At 50.5% G+C, this 19,634-nt stretch overlaps 1 protein-coding gene across 4 annotated transcripts in view; it reads right to left on the bottom strand.

Annotated features, from left to right (window-relative positions):
- Window positions 1–2,616: 2,616 nt before the first annotated feature.
- LOC101397218 (UL16-binding protein 1-like) overlaps window positions 2,617–19,634 on the bottom strand; it is a 139,053-nt gene continuing 122,035 nt past the window's right edge. For 3 of the 4 annotated variants that reach the window (XM_087425159.1, XM_087425161.1, XM_087425158.1), the window contains exons 4-7: window positions 14,721–14,984; window positions 14,206–14,481; window positions 13,396–13,528; window positions 2,617–12,180 (exon numbers count right to left, since the gene is read on the bottom strand). In XM_087425159.1, coding sequence (XP_087281285.1) covers window positions 12,105–12,180; window positions 13,396–13,528; window positions 14,206–14,481; window positions 14,721–14,984 — 749 coding nt within the window. In that variant the 3' untranslated portion in view covers window positions 2,617–12,104. The remainder of the gene's footprint in view (window positions 12,181–13,395; window positions 13,529–14,205; window positions 14,482–14,720; window positions 14,985–19,634) is intronic. The other variant, XM_087425160.1, reaches the window with a different exon arrangement.

Genomic DNA, 19,634 nt, shown 5'->3' with positions numbered 1-19,634 from the left:
GCAATGGAAGGCCTGGGGTGTCAAAACGGAGCACTATATTGTGAGGCCTGTGGGGTCAAAATGGAGTGTGGCAGTGGGAGGCCTGGGGGTTACAATGGTGTGTGATCAGTGGGAACCCTGGGGGGGTCACAATGGAGCATAGGCAGTGGGATGCCTGGAGGGTCACAATGGGGTGTGGAAGTGGGAGGCCTGTGGGTCACTATGGATCGTGGGTTGTGGGATCCCTGGGGGGTAAAAGTGAGCATAGGCAGTGGCATGCCTGGATTGTCACAATGGAGCCTGGGCAGTGGGAGGTCTGAGAGGTGACAATGGAGCATAGGCAGTAGAAACCCTAGGGGGTCACAATGGGGTCTGGAAGTGGAAGGCATGGGGGCTCAAAATGGACTGTGGCAGTGAGTGGCCTGAGGGATCACAATGGAATGTGGGCTGTGGGAACCCTGGGTGATCACAATGTATTGTGGCAATGGAAGCCTGGGGGGTCACCATGGAGTGTGGGCAGTGGGAGCCCTGGGGGGTGACAATGGAGTGTGGGGAATGGGAGTCCTTGGGGGTCACAATGAAGTGGGGGCAGTGGGAGCCCTGGGGGCTCACAATGGAGAATAGGCAATGGGGGTCCATGGGGGTCACAATGGAGTGTGGCAGTGGGATGCCGGGGGGTCACAATGGAGTTTTCATAGTGGGAGGCCAGGGGAGTGACAATGGAGTGTGATGATGGGGAAGCCTTGGGGGTCACAATGGATCATTGGCAGTGAGGAGGCCTGTGGGGTCCCAATGGAGCATAGGCAGTGGGAGGACTGGGGTGTCACAATGGAGCATAGGCAGTGGGAGGCCTGGTGGGTCACAATGGAGTGTGGGCTGTGGGAGGTCCAGGGATTCACAGTGGATGTGGGCAGTAGGAGCACTAGGGGTCACAATTGAACGTAGGCAGTGGGATGCCAGGGAGTTCACAATGGAACATAGGGAGTGGGAGGCCTTGGGGATCCCAATGGAGTCTGGCAGTGGGAGGCCAGTGAGGTCACAATGGAATGCAGCAGTGAGGGACTGGTGTGTCACAGTAGATCACAAAGGAGTGTGGGCAGTGGGAGGTCCGGGGATTCACAATGGATGTGGGCAGTAGGAGCACTGGGGGGTCACAAATCAGCATAGGCTGTGGTAGGCCTGGGGGTCACAATGGAGCTTAGGTAGTGGGAGCACTGGGGGGCCACAATGGAGTGTGGCAGTGGGAAGCTGGGGGTCACAGTGGAGTATGACTGTTGGAGGCCTGGGTTGTCACAATGGAGTGCAGAAGTGGAAGCCCTCAGGGGTCACAATGGATTGTGGGCAGTGGGAGGCCAGGGGGTCACAAAGGACTTTGGGCAGTGGGAGGCCTGGGGGTCACAACGTAGGGTGGGCATTGGGAGCCCTAGAGGGTCACAATGGAGTGTGGACAGTGGGAAGCATGAGGGGTCACATTGGAGCATAGGCAGATGGAGGCCTGGTGGGATTCAATGGAGTGTGGCAGTGGGAGACCTGTGGGGTCACAATCAAGAGAGCACAGTGGGATCCTGGATGGTAACAATGGAGTATCGGCAGCAGGAGCCCTGGGGGATCACAGCGGAGCATGGGCAGTGGGAGGCCTGGGGTGTCACAAGGGAGCGTGGGCAGTGGGAGCCCTGGGGGTCACAATGGAGCTTAGGAAGTGGCAGGCCTCAGGGGTCACAATGTAGTGTGGGCAGTGCGAGGCCTGGGGCCACAATGGAGCATAGGCAGTGGGAGCCCAGAGGTGTCACAATGGGGTGTGGCAATGGGAGGACTGAGGGTTCACAATGGAGCATAGGCAGTAGGAACCCTGGGGGGTCACAGTGGGCCATGGTGCTGGGAGCCCTTGAGGGTCACAATGGAGTGTTGGCAATGGGATCCCTGGGTGTCACAATGTATTGTGGGCAGTGGGAGGCCCGGGGGTCACAATCTAGTGCAGACAGTGGGAGCTGATGTGGGTCACAATGCAGTGTGGCTGTGGGATGCCTAGGGGGTCACAATGGAGTCCAGGAAGTGGGAGGCCTGGGGGGGTCACAACAGAGTGTAGACAGGGGGAGCCCATGTGGGTCACAATACAGTGGGATGCCTGGGATGCAGTGGGCTGAGGGATGCCTGGAAGATCACAATGGAGTGTCAACAGTGGGAGGCCTGGGAGTCACAATGGACTGTGAACAGTGGGAGGTCTTAGGGGTCACAATGGAGTGTGGATAGAGGGAGTCCTGGGGGGTCTCCATGGAGTGTGGTCATTAGTAGCCCCGGGGGGTCACAATAGAGCATAGGCAGTAGGAGGCCTGGGGGGTCACAACGGGGCATGGGCAGTGGGAAGACTGGGAGGTAAAATGGGGTGAGGCAGTGGGAAGCCTGGGGTGACACAATGGAGTGTGGGCAATGGAAAGAGGCACACTCTAAGGTGACCCTCCAGGCCTCCCACTGCCCACAGTTCATGTAACCCTCCCAGGGCTCCCACTGCCACATTCCATTGTGAACCCTCAGGCCTCCCACTGCCCCCGCTTCATTGCTATCCACAGGCCTCCCATTGCCCGCACAACATTGTGACCCCCCAACGCTCCCAATGCCCACAATCCATTGTGTCCCCCCAGGGTTCCCACTACCCAGACACCTTTCCAGACACCATTGTGAACCTCCAGGCCTCTGACTGCCACGCCGCATTTTGACTCCCCAGGCCTCCCAATGTCATAACCATTGTGACCCCCCAGGACTCCCACTGTCACACCCCATTGTGACCCCACAGGACTTCCACTTCCAACCTGCAGCGTGAAACCACAGGCTGTCAACTGCCACGTCCCATTGTGACCCACCAGGCCTCCCACAGCCATGTCCCATTGTGACCCCACAGGCTGCCTACAGCCACACACAATTGTGAACCCCTAGGTCTCCCACTGCCCACACTTCATTGTGACCACCCAGGCCTCCACTGCACACAGTCTGTTGTGACTCCCAGGCCTTTCATTGCCCACACTCCATTGTGACACACCAGGGCTCGAACTGCCCACACTCCATTGTGACCCCCCCAGGCCTCCCACTGCCTATGTTCCATTGTGACACCTCAGGCCTCCAACTGTCCACTCTCCATTGTGACCCCAGAGGCTTCCCACAGCCACACTCCATTGTGACTCCCAAGGACAAACACTGCCTACACTCCATTGAGACTCCCAAGGCCTCCCACTGACCAAAGTCCATCGTGACCACCAGGGATCCCTCAGCCCACACTACATTTGTACTACCCAGGTCTCCCACTGACACACACCATTGTGATCCCTGAAGCTTCGCAGAGCCACACTGTATTGTGAATTCCATGGACTTCCACTGCCCACAATTCATTGTGACCCCTCAGGGTTCCCACAACCCACACTCCCTTGTGAACCTGCAGGGCTTCCACTGTCCACACTCCATTGTGAACCCACATGCCTCCCATTGCCCATACTCCATTGTGATTCACACCCTCCCACTGCACACATACCATTGTGACCCCCAAGGCTCCCAGTGCCCACAATCCATTGTTTCCCCTTGGGTTCCTACTGCCCACACTCCATTGTGACTCCGCAGGCCTCCCACAGCCCTCATCTATTGTGACCCCCCAGGCCTCCCACTGCATACACTCCAAGGTGAACTCCCAGGACTTCCACTGCCCACACACCATGGTGACCCCTGAGGTCTCCCACTGCCCACACTCCATTGTGAGCCCCCAGGCCTCCACCAGCCACAATCCATTGTGACCACCCAGGCCTCCCATTTCCTACACTCCATTGTGACCACCCAAAGCTCCCACTGCCCACAATCCATTGTGTCTCTCCAGGCATGCCAATGCACACATTCCATTTCGACCGCCCAGGGACCCCACTGCCCACAAACCATTGTGACACCCCCAGGACTCCCACTGCCTAGGCTCCATTGTGACCCCACAGGCCTCCAATGCCATACTCCATTGTGTCCCTCGAGGCCTCCCACTGGCCATGGTCCATTGTGAACCACCAGGTCTCCCACAGCCCACACTCCATTGTGACCCACCATGCTTCCAACTGCCCACACTTCAATGTGACCCCCAAGGCCTCCCACTGCGATGCTCCATTGTGACCCCACAGACCTCACACTGCCATGCCCCATTGTGAACCCTCTCAACTCCCCCTGGCTACATTCTATTGTGACTCCACAGGCTTCTAACTGCCACACTCCATTGTGACCTTTCATGGCTCCCGCTGCCCACACTCCATGGTAACACCCTAGACCTCCCAATTCTGATGCTCCATTGTGACCCCCCAGGATCCAACTGCCCACACTCCATTGTGACCCATCAGAGATCCTTCTGCAATGCCCAATTGTGACCTCCAAGACCTCCAGCACCTATGCTCCACACTGGCACCAAAGGGCTCCCAGGCCTCCAACATTTAGATGGGCACTGTCTTGAGCAAGGAGAAAAGGTACATATGGGTCACTTAGATGGGCACCATTAAGTGTGGTGTGAAAAGTTGACATCCAGGTCATTTAGCTGGGCAATGTCCACTGCAGTATGAAATGGTGATGTTCCAAGCATTTAACTGGCCACTGTCCAGTGCAGTGTGAAATGGTGACATTGGGTCATTTAGCTGGGCACTGTCCAGTGCTGTGTGAAAAGGTGATGTTCCAGGCATTTAGCTGGCCACTGTCCAGTGTGGCATGAAAAGGTGACATTGGGTCACTGAGCTTGGCACTGTCCAGTGCAGAGTGAAAAGGTGATGTCTGGCTCATTTACCTGTGCTTGTCCAATGCTGGGTGAACAGCTGACGTCGGGTCATTTTGTCAATCGCCAGTGTGGTGTGAAAATATGACACCCAGGTCATTGAGCCCGGCACTGTCCAGCGCAGTGTGAAAAGATGATGTCCAGATTTTTTAGCTGAGCACTGTACTGTGCGGTGTGAAAAGGTGACATCCATGTCATTTACCTGGGCACTTTCCAGTGCTGTGTGAAAAGTGACATCCGGGGCATTTAGCTGGGCACTGTCCAGTGCAGTGTCAAAAGGTGACATCCACTTCATTTAGCTGGGCACTGTTCAGTGTGGTGTGAAAAGATGACATCCAGGTCATTTAGCTGTGCACTCTCCTATGCAGCGAGAAAAGGTTACAACCAAGTCATTTAGCTGGGCATTGTTAAGTGCGGTGTAAAAAGGTGACTGGGTCACTTAGATGGGCACTGTTCAGTGTGGTGTGAAAAGATGACATCTGGGTCATATAGCCGGGCACTGTCCAGTGCAGTGTGAAAAGGTAATGTCCGGGTCATTTAGCTTGGAACTGTCCAACGCAGTGTATAAAGGTGACATCAGGTCATATAGCTGGGCACTGTCCAGTGCAGTGTGAAAAGGTGACGTCCAGGTCATATAGCTGGGCCCTGTCCATTGTGGTGTGAAAAGGTGACATCCACATCATTCAGCTGGACACTGTCCAGTGTGGTATGAAAATGTGACTTCGGGTCACATAGCTGGGCACTTTCCAGTGCAGTGTGAGAAGGTGACATCCAGGTCATTTAGCGAGGCGCTCTCCAGTGTAGTGTTAAAAGTTAACTTCCAGATCATTTAGCTGGGCAATATCCAGTGCTGCGTGAAAAAGTGATGTCTAGTCATTTAGCAGGGCACTGTCCAGTGTGGTGTGAAAAGGTGAACTCAGGTCATTTAGTTGGGCACTGTCCAGTGAGGTGTGAAAAGGTGACATCGGTGTCACACAGCTGGGCACTTTGCACTGGAGGCTGAAAAGGTGACATCTGGGTCATATAGCTGGGCACTGTCCAGGTGTGAAAGGTGATGACCGGGATATCAAGCAGTCACTGTTCAGGACGGTGAGAAAGGGTGTTGATTGGGTCATTTAGCTGGGAACTGTCCAGTGTTGTGTGAAAAGGTGACATTCATGTCACTTAGCCGGGCACTTTCCAGGGGAGTGTGAGAAGGTGACATCCAGGTCGTTTAGGCTGGCTCTGTCCAGTGCAGTGTGAAAAGATGACATCTAGCTCATTTATCCTTGCCCTGACCAGTGTAGTGTGAAAAGGTGACATCCATGTCATTTAGCTGGGCACCGTCCGGTGTGGGGTGAAAATGTGACATTTGATCATTTGTCTGGGCACTGTCCAGTGTGGAGTGAAAAGGTGACGTCTGGTAGTTTAGCTGGGCACTATCCAGTGCCATTTGAAAAGGAGACTTCGACTCATTTTGCTGGGCACTGTCAAGTGTGGTGTGAAAAGTTGATCTTGGATCATTTAGCTTGGCACTGTCCTGTGCATGGTGAAATCCAGGTCATTTCACTGGGCACTGTCCTGTGCAGTGTGAAAAGGTGATATCTGGGTCATTAAGCTGGGCCCTGTACAGTGTGGTGTGAAATGGTGATGTCCGGGTCATTGACCTTGGCACCGTGGAATGCAGTGGAGAAGGATGACTTCCAGGTCATTTCACTGGGCACTGTCCAGTGTGGTGTGAAAAGGTGATTTTTGGGTCATTTAGCTGTGCTCTGTATAGTGTGGTGTGAAAAGGTGACATTAGAGTGAAGAAGTTGGGAATTTTCCAGTGCAGTGTGAAAAGGTAACATCCAGATCATTTATCTTGGCGCCGTCCAGTGCAGTGTGAAAAAGTCATGTTCAGGTCATTTAGTGGGGGCATTGTCCACTGTGGTGTGAAAAGGTGACGTCCAAGTCATTTAGCTGGGCACGGTCCATTGTGGAGTGAAAATGTTACATCCAGGTCATTTAGCTGGGAACAGTCCAGTGCAGTTTTACAAGATGACATCTGGGTCCTTTAGCTGGGAACTGTCCAGTTTGGTGTGATAAGGAGACATCTGGATCATTTAGCCAGGCACTGTCCAGTGCAGTTTGAAAAGGTGATGTCCTTTTCAAACAGTCCTTGGAACTGTCCTGTGCAGTATGAAAAGATGACGTCCAAGTCATTTGGCCAGGCACTGTCCAGTGTGGTATGAAAAGGCGGCATCTGGTTAATTAGCTGGGCACTGTCCAGAAAGTGTGAAAAGATGATGTCTGGGTCATTTAGTGGGGACTGTCAAGTGCAATGTGAAAAGGTCACGCCCAGGTCATTTAGCTGAGCCCCGTCCCAGGCAGTGATAAAGAGTGATGTCTTGGTCATTTAACTGGCCACTATTCATTGCAGTGTGAAAAGGGGACCTTGGTCATTTTTCTGGGTAGTGTCCAGTGTGGTGTGAAAAGGTGACATCTGTGTCATTAAGCCTGGCACTGTTTAGTGCAGCATGTTAAGGTGACATCTTGGTTATTCACCTGGGCACTGTCCAGGGTGGTGTGAAAAGATAACATCATGGTCATTTTCTTGGCACGATGAAGTGCAGTGTGAAAATGTGACATCCAGGTCATTTATCCAGGCACTGTCCATTACGCAGTGAAAAGGTGACAGCGGGTCACATAGCTGGGCACTGTCCAGTGTGGTGTGAAATGGTGACATCTGGGTCATTTCGCCTGACTTTCTCCAGTGCAGTGTGAAAAGCTGACATCAAGCTCATTTAATTGGACATTTTCCAGAGCTGTGTGAAAAGGTGACATTTGCGTCATTTAGCAAGGTACTGTCCACTGCGATGTGAAACGGTGATATCAGGTAAATTTGCTGGGCACTGTACAGTGCAGTGTGAAAAGGTGATATACAGGTCCTTTAGCTGGGCACTGTCCAGTGTGGTGTGAATAGGTTACCTCAGGTGATTTAGATTAAAACTTTCCAGTGTAGTATGAAACAGTTATGTCATGGTCCGTAGATGTCCACTGGCTAGTACAGTGTGAAAATGTACCCTCAGGTCATTTACCTGGGCACTGTACAGTGTCATGAGAAATGGGGACATCATTAAGTTGGGCACTGTCCAGTGTGCTGTGAAAAAGTGACCTTGGGTCATTTTGCTGGGCACCGTCCAGTGTAGTGTGAAAAGGTGAGCTTGGGGCACTTAGATGCACACTGTAGAGTGCAGTGTGAAAAGGAGACATCCAGGTCATTTATGTGTTCACTGTCCACTATGGTGTGAAAAGATGACCTTGGGTCATTTAGCTGGGGACTGTACAACGTGGTGTTCAAAGATGACGTCAGGGTCATTAAGTTGGGAACTGTCCAGTACAGTGTGAAAAGGCGATGTCTGGGTCATTTAGCTGGGCACTTTCCAGTGTGGTGTGAAAAGGTGACGTCCAAGTCATTTAGCTGGGCAGTGATCAGTGTGGAACGAAGAGGTGAAGTCTGAGTCATGTAGCGGGGCAGTGTCCAGTGCGTTGTGAAGTGGTGATGTCCAGGTCTTTTAGTTGGGCACTGTCCTGTGCCTTGTGAAAAGGTGACCTCGGGTCATTTAGTTGGGATCTATACAGTGTGGTGAGAATAGGTGATATCAGGGTCATTAAGTTGGGAACTGTTCACTGCAGTCTGAAAAGGTGACATCTGGGTCACTTAGAGTATCAAGTGATCTGTGAAAAGGTGACACCTGGGTTACATAGCCAGGCACTGACCAGTGCGATGTGAAAAGGTAACATCCACGTCATTTAACTTGGCACTGTCCAGTGCAGTGTGAAAAAGTGATGTTTGGGTCATTTAGCAGGGCATTCTCCAGTGCAAGGTGAAAGGGTTACATCCAGGTCATTTGGCTGGGCACTGTCTAGTGTGGAGTGAAAATGTGACATCTGATTCATTTAGCTAGACAATGTCCAGGGCAGTGTGAAAAGGTGACATCTGGGCCACTTAGCTGGGTACTGTCCAGTGCTGTGTGAAAAGGTAACATCCAGGTAATTTATCTTGACACTATCCTGTGCAGTGTGAAAAAGTGATGTTCAGGTCATTTAGTGGGGCACTGTCCAGTGTGGTGTTAAAAGGTGACATCCGGGTCATTTAGCTGAGCCCTGTCCCTCGCAGTGATATAGGGTGATGTCTGGGTCATTTAACGGGGCACTACTCAGTGTGGTGTGAAAAGGTGACATCCAGGTTATTTAGCGGGGCACTGTCCAGTGTGGTGTGAACAGGTGACATCGGGTCCTTTAGCTGGCACTGTTTAGTGCAGTGTGAAAAGGTAACATCTGGATCATTTAGCTAGGAACTCTCCAGAGTGGTGTGAAAAGGTGAAGTTTGGGTCGTATAACTTGGCACTGTTTAGTGTGGTGTGAAAATGTGACATCTGGATCATTTAGCTGGGTTCTGTTTAGGGTACTGAGAACTGGTGACGTCTGGGTCATTTAGCTGGGCACTATCCAGTGCTCTGCAAAAAGGTGACATCCGGGTGATTTAGCTTTGCACTGTGCAGTTCAGTGAGAAAAGGTTACATCCGGGTCATTTGATGGGGCACTGTCAGTGCAGTGTGAAAAGGTGACATCGATTCTTTTAGCTGGGTATTGTCCAGTGCAGTGTGAAAAGGTGACATCAGGGTCATTTAGCTTGGCACTGTCCAGCGTGATGTAAAAAGGTGGCATCCAGGTCAATTTTCTGGGCAACGTCCAGTGTGGTGTGAAAAGGTCATGTCCAGGTCATTTAGTTGGCAGTGTTCAGTGCAGTGAGAAAAGGTTACATCTGGGTCATTTAACTGGGCACTGTCCAGTGCAGTGTGAAAAGGTGACATCGGGTCATTTAGCTGAGCACTGTCCCTTGCAGTCTTAAATGGTGATGTCTGGGTTATGTAGTTGGTGACTGTACAGTGCAGTGTGAAATGGTGATGTCTGGGTCACTTAGCAGGGCACCATCCAGTGTGGTGTGATAGGTGATGTCCACGTCATTTAGCCGGCACTGTCCAGTGGGGTGTGAAATTGTGATGTCTGGGTCATTTATTTGGGTAACGTCCAAAGTGGTGTGAAATGGTGATGTCCAGGTCATTTGATGGGGCACTGTCCAGTGTGGTGTGAAAATGTGACATAAGGTCATTTATCTGGGCGCCGTCCAGTGTGGTGTGAAAAAGTGACATCCAGGTCATTTTGCTAGATGCAGTCCAGTGCAGTGTTAAAGGTTGACATCCAGGTAATTTAGCTGGGCTCTGTCCAGTGCAGTGTGAAAAGATGACATCCTGGTCATTGTCTTCTATGGTGTGAAAAAATAACCTCCATTCATTTAGCTGCACTATACTGTGTGGTTTAAAAAGGTGACATCAGGGTCATTAAATTGGGCACTGTCAAGTACGGTGTGAAAAGGTGAAATTTGGGTCACTTAGCTGGGCACTGACTAGTGTAGTGTGTAAAGGTGACGTCCAGCACTTTTAGTCTGGCAGTGTCCAGTGCACGGTGGAAAGGTGACTTGGGTTATTTACCTTGGCACTGTCCAGTGCAATGTAAAAGTTGAAGTCTGGGTTGTTTAGTCAGGCACTGTCCAGTGTGGTTTCAAAAGGTGACATCTGGGTCATTTAGCTGGACACTGTCCAGTGTGTTGTGAATAGGTGACATCGGGTCACTTAGCTGAGTACTGTCCAGTGCAGTGTGAAAAGGTGACGTCCGGGTCAAACAGCTGGGCATAGTCCAGTGTGATGTGAAAAGTGACATCTGGGTCATTAAGCTGGTTACTTTTTGGGCAGTGAGAATGGGTGACATCTGGGTCATTTACCTGAGCACTTCCAGTGCCGTGTGAAAGGATGACGACTGGGTCATTTATCGGGGCACTGTCCATTGCAGTGTGAAAAGATGATGTCTGGGTCGTTAAACCTAGGCACTGTCTAGTGTGGTGTTCAAAGGTGACATTGGTCATATATCTGGGCACTGTACAGTGTGGTGTGGGAAGATGACATCATGGTCATTTAGCTTGGCACTGTCTGGTGCCATCTGAAAAGGTGACATCCGGATCATTTAGCAGGGCTCTGTCCAATGTAGTGTGATAGGTGACATCTGGTCCTTTATCTGGGCACTCTCTAGTGCATTGTTAAAAGGTGACATCCTTGTCATTTACCTGGGTACTGTCTAGTGAAGTGAGAAAACTTTACGTCCAGGTCCTTTAGATGGGCACTGTCCAGTTCAGTGTGAAAAAGTGACTTCGGGTCTTTTGCTGGGCACTGTCCAGTGCAGTGTAAAAAGGTGACATCTGCATCACTTGGGCACTGTCTAGTGCGGTGTGAAAAGGTAATTGCCAGGTCATTTATCTTGGCACTGTCCAGTGCAGTTTGAAAATGTAAAGTCTGAGTCATTTAGCTGGGCACTGTAAGGTGCAGTGGGTAAAGATGATGTCCTGGTCATTTATATGGGCACTGTCCAGTGCCTTGTGAAAAGGGGACACTGGGTCATGTATCTGGGCACTCTACAATGTGGTGTGAAAAGGTGACGTTTGGGTCATATTGCTTGGCACTCTTCAGGGCAGTGAGAAAAGGTGATGTCGTGTCATTCAGCTGTGCACTATTCAGTGCAGTGTGAAAAGGTGACCTCAGGTCATTGAGCTGGGCACAGTCCAGTTTGGTGTGAAAAGTGACATCTGGGTCATTTAGCTGGGCACTGTTCATGGCAGTGAGAAAGGGTGATGTCCAGGTCATTTACCTGAGCACTCTACTGTGTAGTGTGGAAAGGTGATATTGGATCATTTGGCTGTGCACTGTCCAGTGTGATGTTCAAAAGTGACATCCAGGTCACTTAGCTCGACACTCTCCAGTGCAGTGTGCAAAGGAGATATCTAGGTCATTTAACCTGGCACTCGCCAGTTCAGAGTGAAAAGGTTATATCCAGGTCATTTTTCTTGGCACTGTCCAGTGCAGTGTCAAAAGGTGACATCAGGGTCATTAAGCTGGGAACAGTCCCATGCGGTGTGAAAATGTGACCTTTGGGTCATTTAGCTGGGCACTATCGAGTGCAGTGTGAGAGGGTGATGTCCAGGTCATTTACCTGGGCGCTTTCCAGTGTGGTGTAAAAAGGTGACCTTGGGTGACCTAGCTGAGCACTGTCCAGTACAGTGTGAAAACGTGACATCTGGGTCATTTAGCCTGGCACTGTCCAATGTGGTGTGAATAGGTGACATCGGGTCACTTAGCTGGGTATTTTCCAGTGCAGTGTGAAAAGGTGACATCTGGGTCATATAGCTGGGCACTCTCCAGTGTGGTGTGAAAAGTGACATCCAGGTCATTTAGCTGGGCACCGTTCATGGCAGTGAGAAACAGTGGTGTCTGGTTCATTTACCTGGGCACTTTCCAGCTGGATGTGAAACGATGAAGTCCAGGTCATTTACCTGGGCAATGTCCAGTTCACTGTGAAAAGGGTCAGTGGGTCAGTTCTCCTGGGTCAGCTTCCCAGTCACTCCCCATCTTTAGTCCCTCCCTCAGTGAGAGTCATGTGTTTCCCCCCATCTGTCACTCCCTCTCTGGTTTCACCACCTTGTCCCAACCTCTTGCTCCCTTTACCACATGACAGGCAGCTCCAGGCCCTGACCCACCATTTACGCTGAGGACTAGAGTGAGTAATGAATGAATCTGCTCCCTGTACTCAGGTCCTGATTCCTGATTCTCCCTCTGATGGGGGTGCCTAAAGGACCTGGTTGGAGCTCTGATGGAAGAGAAGGGCCTGTATCCTGATACCTCTAGCCTTGGGGAGGGTTACAGGCAAACATTCTTCTTTTCCTTCACTCCCAGTTTCTTAACTTGCAGCACACATAGCCCTCAGTGTAATGGTCTCTACCCCGACTCAGTCCATTCCTGGTCCTGCTCTGCTGTGACCATCAACTGCAGTCCAGTCCCAGCTATCTCCTAATTGACCTCTCCTCCAGGGAGCAGTTGCTCAGTGGCTCAGGATGTGGGGTCTGCAGGAGGATGGCTGCCAGGTGCATGCAACAGGCTGAGACAGAATTCTCCTCGTTCCATGGAGAACTGGCCTCCTCCTAATCTCACATACACAGTCTCTACTGTTCGCCTTCTGCCTTACCTGCTGTGACCCAAGGCACTTTCTGTGAGAACACACCCCTGAACTCTAGCCTTTTGAGTTGAGTTTGCAAGGCCTTCCCACCTCTCCTCCTGGGATTAGACCCAGGCCCCTCTCCTCTTAGCCTCTTGGATGAGTCCCGTTCCCCTCAACACAGCCTGTGGAGCCACCATGGGCTCTCCCCCAAAAGCGAGTCCTGCCCATGACTTGTGTGCTCCACACCACCTCCCACTGGCCCAAATAGACTCTCTCAAAGAGAGGATCTGGTCTGAGTCAGACCTGACTTTGCTAAACCCCTTTACTATCAACAGGCCCTAAGCCTTGTGGGCCCCTCCCCTTTCCCACTGGTCTTACCAGTGAGGAGATAGCAGAACCCAGGTCTGAAATTGTCCAACTTATTGCTGTCAAGGGCCATGAGGTCTTATTAACCAGGTCTCATTTCCATGATAAGAAAGTTCAGTGAAGGAGCAAAAGGTGAGTGGGAATTCACCATTCCCTATCCTCCAGGCTATATGTCCCTCCCTTCCCTCTCAATCTGCTCTCAGTACCTAGTAATATAATGGACTGAGCCTAGGATGTCAAGGATAGTAAAGCAGGTGAGTGTCACCAGGAGGATCCAGGCAATGGGCATGATGGCCGGGGCCCTGGATTGGGCTGTAGCTGGGGCTGAGGTTGGTGATGCTGAAATGGAAAAAGAAAAGTGAAAGACCTTGTCCAGACCCCAGATCTCCTCTGTGGAGACTCCTTCTCAGCTCCTACTGCCCCAGATAATCCTATAATGCAGACATTTTCTACCCCTCTACTTGTGGCAGCCACTGTGACAGGCCTTGAGAGAGGAAGAGAGAAAGGAGAAGGGCCCTGTCCCCAAGGGGCTCATACAGCTAATGGAAGAACAAAGGTTACAATGTAACCAATACTCCTGCTGTGACAGAAGAGGAGGTGACACCTGAGGATGGTGGTAGAGAAGTTCTCTCAGGAGCTGACATTTGAGGTGATATTGAAGCATTTCCAGAAATAGACCAGGTGAGATGAAAAAGAAAAACGAGGCTAAGAAGAGCAAACAGTAAGAAGAAAAGTTCTGGAAACAGAATGATGCCCTCATGTTTGGGGTCAGCCAGAAATCCATGGTGAGTGGACCAGACGGATGTGCAGTGAGGAAGAGATGTCAGGAGCTGAGAAGGGAAAGGAAGGATAGTAGAAGCTACCTATGGCCATTGTTCTCCCAAGAAGAACTCACCGTGGATGGATCACCGTTTCAAACACACACACACACACACACACACACACACACACAGAAGGTGGGGCAGGCTGCTCTAATCTCCAGAGAGCTACCACTCCCTCCTTCTCTTCTCCGGTACCTGTTGTCTCCTGCATTTTCAACCAGAGGACCAAGAAATTTTCAAGCCATCTCCTGCAGTCTCCCATCGAGATCTTTCTGAAGAACTCAGTCACGTCCCTGTCACTCTCCCACATGTCTCTCATCCGTCTGCCTCCAGGTTGAAGCACCGTCCAGGTTCCATTCTCCGAGCCAAAGAGGAGGAACATCTGTCCATGGAAGCCGAACTGCCAGGATGCGCTCATGTGTCCATGGGCTTTACACTGACACATCATCCTGCCCTGCAGGGGGAGAGGATCTGCCACAGCCCCCAAGGCAAAGAGGTCAGCCTCTAGTCTTGACAAATCCTTTGTCCCCTCTCATTGTCCACCCCGTCTGGGCCCCTCTGTATCTGCCCTGATCTCTCCTCTGAGACCTGCCCTTTCTGCTTGGCTACTTGTGAAGGACCACCCTCCTTTTTTTTTTTTTTACATGAGTACAATAAATGCAGCTAACCCCACAACCTGCTCCGTCTTGCACCTGGACTTTCTAACTTACCCCTGTCCATGTATTTCTCCAGTTCAATGTCAGGGAGCTGCTGTCTGAGCAAGTCCCCCACGTCTCTCAGCGTTTCCATCTGTTCTTGCCAGACCCTCGTGCCATTCACCTCCTCTCCCAGGAGACTCAAGGATTTGACCTCATCGCTGCCACAGTCATAGGAAAGAAAAGTCTTTCCATCTACCTGGCCTTGAACCTCACACCATGGTTGTCCAGGTCTGGGCTCAGGAATGATGGTTAAGTCATAGCAAAACGAGCAAGCATCTGAGAAGGAAAAACGCAGGTGAGGGTTGGGGTTGGGAGAAAAGGACCCTTAGGCACTCCCCACCCCCATATCTGTGACAGGGAGAGAATCTCTGAAGGGTTTGGTCCCTCCCCCTTACCCATTAAAGGTCAGAGTCCCTTCCTTGCTGGAGGAGTCCCAGGAGGTGTCTGTCTGGCAGGAAACCATCCCCTTGTTTCCCCTCCATCCTACCCCAGGTTCTGCGGGCCATGTGTGGAAGTTTTCACTGGACTGTATCCTCAGGCAAGGGCATAAGGTGTCAGTTGGTAGAGAGGTGATTAGGGACAGTTCCCATTTGGGAAGGTGTTGGAGGCCCTGGGGTGCAGGGGGACGGGGTGAGGCGGGCAGTGAAAGGGTGTGAGCTGGGGTGGAGGACCAGGGACTCCTGGGGGCCAGTGGCTGGGGCTGCATGTGCCGTGATCTGCTGGCCAGGTGCCCTGGGAGGTTCCCGGGGGCGAGCGGTGGGCAGGATGGAGGGTGTGCGGGGACAGTTGTGTGAGCAAAGGAGGGTAGGCAGCGTCTGGGGGTCACGTCCCTGCGGGAATGCCCCCTGTCCTGACCACACCTCGGTTGCCAGGGGCTCAGGCTCCCACTTCCCGAGGGGCGGGCGAGCTGGGCACTGGGGGCTTCAGCAGCCTTTCCTGCTGCACCCTCTCTCCCTCTCCTGCCCTCCCCCCTCCCATTCTCCTACATTTCTTATTCACCAAAGTCACCTCTTTCAGAGTCCTCTTTTGCCCCGAGGACGACAAGCATACCTCTTCCCTGAGGTAGCGTTACCCATGTTACAAATGTGGAAACAGATTCAATGAAAGAGGAAGAAGCTAGCACAGGCAAAGCAGCCATAATTTCATCCAGATTCCTGATTCCTATTTCTGGAAGTGTGATCTATATAGTCCACACCCACTAAAATAGCTTCAGGAAGCAACTCTACCCACCCTGGGGTCTCGCGTGAGTCTGGGGACCAGGAGCTTGCAAGGTGAGCCACGAATGCCCAGATGCCCACAGAGGCCCATCCTCCTCCCACTGGCCATCCTGCTGGGTCTCTAATGCCAGCCTTCTGCCTTCTTCCCATTCTCCCAGTCACTTGCCTACCTCACCTGTGTTGGGGCTGCCAGGCTCTTCCTGGTTGTCTCCTCCCAGGGATGAAACCCAGGCCCCTGTCCCCTAGCCCTATGCATGGGAGTCTCTTCCCACACACAGATCACCTGGACCCACCAAGCTCTTGCCCCACCCAAACCGGGGTCCTGCCCATCCCCTGTGTGTCTCTTGTCTTCCACACCACACAGCACACGCCCCTCCTGCGTAGAGACTCTAGTGAATCAGGCCAGAACTTTCTAGTCTCCTTTATACCTGTTAATTCACAGAATTTGCTGCTATCCCATGTCCCTATCCTCAAATACAGACAGGCCCTGTGCCCTGCTATAGGCCTCCTCCACTTTCCCACAGCCTGAGGACATTAGGGACTTATTATCACTTGGAGCTCATCCTTTCCATATGTAGAATGTGTGCAGTAGGAGGACTTACTCTATTTTCTTGTTTAATAGGGAAAAGACTCACTGAATAGGGACAGAATGGAATTCAGGTATCTCCCCAGGTTTCACACCAGGCAAAGACCTCCCAAGAGCCAGGGACCACTGGACTCCAACCTCTCTCTCACTTCTGTCCACAATACCCACTGGCCTCACAAGGAGCAGGTAATGCTGCATTAGGGTCTCCCTGTTGGGGATGGCTGGAGTGTTCATTCTGATGAACCGAGTGGTGATGGAGTTAAAGCCATGGATTTGGGGATGCTTTCGCTATGGATGGTTGTGCTGTAAAGTGGGCCTCCACGCATGAGGGGACCCCTCTTTCTGCTCCTGTTCCCCAAGGGAATTCAATTGATCACAGAGTGATTGAACAACAGCGTGTTTTAGACTCTGTTTTACAAAAGTGATAAAGGGACACATTCTATTCCCAATGCCCACTTGAAGTGTGGAGTGCCCAAATATACAAATACCTCTCACCAAGTGTGATATTCTTACTATGGACTTGGGTCTTAGGACACAGAGGAGGGGAAAGGAGGTGATTCTTTTATCCTGGGGATGTGTGATGGATAATTTCATTGGTCAACTTGCAGAATGTATTGGGGGAGATTAACATTTAAATTGATGAACTTTATGTAAAGCAGATTGTCTTCCATAAGGTTGGTAGACCTTCTCAAATCAGTTGAGGGCTGAAACAAACAATAAGGCTGACATCTCCTAAGAAGAGGGAATCCTCCAGCAGACTGCCTTCAGACTTCATCTGTGCCATGGGCTCCACGGGGCTCCAGTGAGCCAGTCCACACTGCAGATTGTGGACTTGACAGCCTCCATAGCCACATGAGGCAATTCCTTATAATAAGTCTCTCTCTCTCTCCCCACATCGTACTGGTTTTGTTTCTCTTGGAAACCCTGATTAAAACAGAAGGGATATCTTTCAGGGTCAGCTGGCTCTTGGCCAGTGGGAACCAGAATACCCGACAGGAATATGCGAGAACAGCATGGAAGCATGATGGGGAGGATCAGCAGGTAGGCCAGAGTGACTTCACCTTAGGGTATTGGAGAGAGAGAGATTCCAGGAGGTGAAATGGGACAGGGAGGATGTGTGGGAAATCCCCTGGCAGTCATGAGTTTCAAGCAGAAAAGTGATTGGGAGCACACACACACACACACACCTTAGAGGGAGGATCTAATCTTAGAAGAGCTGCTAAGCCCTTTTCTCTGAGTCAGTCACCTGCCAGCTCCTGCATCCTAGTGAGGGTCAGGATCTGTAACAGTGAATTTGCACACCCCTCATTCCTGGTCTGAGCTGCTTTAGTCTCTAGAAGGGCCTGGGCTGACCATGTGATGAGGTCGAGGAGCGAGAGGCTGAGAAAGGTGGAGCACAGAAGGGTGAGAAGGGAACATCGGGGGAAGACCTGCCTCTAAAAAGCAGCAGGATCTCTATTTTATTTCTTGAGGCATTTACCTTCTTACATCCCTTTCTGAAAATTAAGTGTCTCTTCCACTCCCATCTTCAGTAACAAAAAAAATTTTTGACACAAGCATAAAGTGATAGAGAAGTTATGAGTTCTGTGCAGAGCACCTCTCTTGCTGAACCATATGACAGTGAGCTGTCACACTGACGTCCCCTCATTTTTCCTGATGTCCTCTGATGCCATACACTTAGCGTGTATTTCCTACAAACCAGGCCGCTCCCCTCCATCACAATGGAATCACTGAAATAGACTTCCCTTCCATATATGACTACTCTCTACTCCTCAGACCCCAGTCAAGTCTCACCATTGTAATCATGTGCTTTAGAGTCAAAGGAACTGATGGAGTTAGGTATTTTTCATTTCCTTGATCAGCTAAAGATGTGGGTTAAGGTATTTTATTTGTCCCTTTTGTTGATCTGGGTAATTTTTAAATGTATCTGGAGAGATTTATTTTTATTTTTATGTAGCCACTGCTATTGTATGTCAACCAGAAGTTTTCCAATATGTATTTGAAAAGTTTATAAGTTTCATTATCTGTCATTTGGTGGTCTTATTTTTAATAGTATTTCAGATAATCCACTCTGATGTAGAGAGAAATAGAAATCTTTAACTAGATTGAAAAATATATCCTACTTCAGTTGGATATCTTAACTCTAGTTTTTTACTATGACACAGCACTACAATAAAGACTATCTACATGCTTTGTGGTCCATGTTTGCCAGCCTGGAATGAACACTGGGAATGCTGTGTAGTAGGACAAACACATCATCCCCTGGTAGGATCTGGTGAAACACATGTCAAAGGAGTGATTCAAGTTATGTAAGAGAACTCCAGTTATTCCATTTCCTGGCCACGACTTGCTATATTTAAGAGTTTGTCCATTTGCTTGATGTGTAAGGGTACTCATTTTTCTTTTGTGTTATCTTGATGATCTGGAATATGTTCAGTCTTTTCATAGGCTTATTCACCTTTCGTGAACTGCTCAAAACATTTGCTCAAATGTTAGCAGAACTGGACTTACTCGTATGTATTTGTAGGAGGTCATTCTATATTCCACATACTGATCCTCTGTCGGAGGGGAAGTAAAACAACCTTTAGAAGCAGAGCTGTTTCTGCTGTGAAGACTGACTTCTCACTGAAAGAGCAGAGTCAGGTGGAGGGATCACAGGAGAGTCACTGCTGGGGTGGGGGATCTGGGCTGACATCAGAAAGAGTCTCCTTCCTAAATTCCCAGAATATTTGTTTACATGAGGTATCAGGATACCTCATTTAGACCACAGCTGGACTGCTAGTTAATTGCAGGTTTCCAAAAAATCTAGCAGAATCACCAGTCATAAGTGCCCCGCAATGTGGAGGAATAGCGATGCCATAAATTCTCTACTGGGTAAGAAAAGAAAATTCCAAAATAATTTTTTTAGAATATAGAGAGGTTTATTGAAATGTCATTGTCGGGTAGTAGGTTACGAAAAGCAAAAATCATAAATGAAACATTGATCTGTTGAAAAGACAATGAGGTTGTTTCCCAGGACAGAGAAAGAATCCCTGAAGCTCTGTGGTCTCACACAATATTTTTCCAGCACTATCATTCGCAAGAACAGGGTCAGGATGCAGACAAGAATGTCATTTTCCAAAC

This window comes from Ceratotherium simum, chromosome 38 (assembly GCF_057802395.1).
Source record: "Ceratotherium simum simum isolate JZ-2026a chromosome 38, ASM5780239v1, whole genome shotgun sequence".
Taxonomy (NCBI): domain Eukaryota; kingdom Metazoa; phylum Chordata; class Mammalia; order Perissodactyla; family Rhinocerotidae; genus Ceratotherium; species Ceratotherium simum.
The sequence above is the reverse complement of the archived record's forward strand: the minus strand, read 5'-3'. Positions and strand labels throughout refer to the sequence as shown.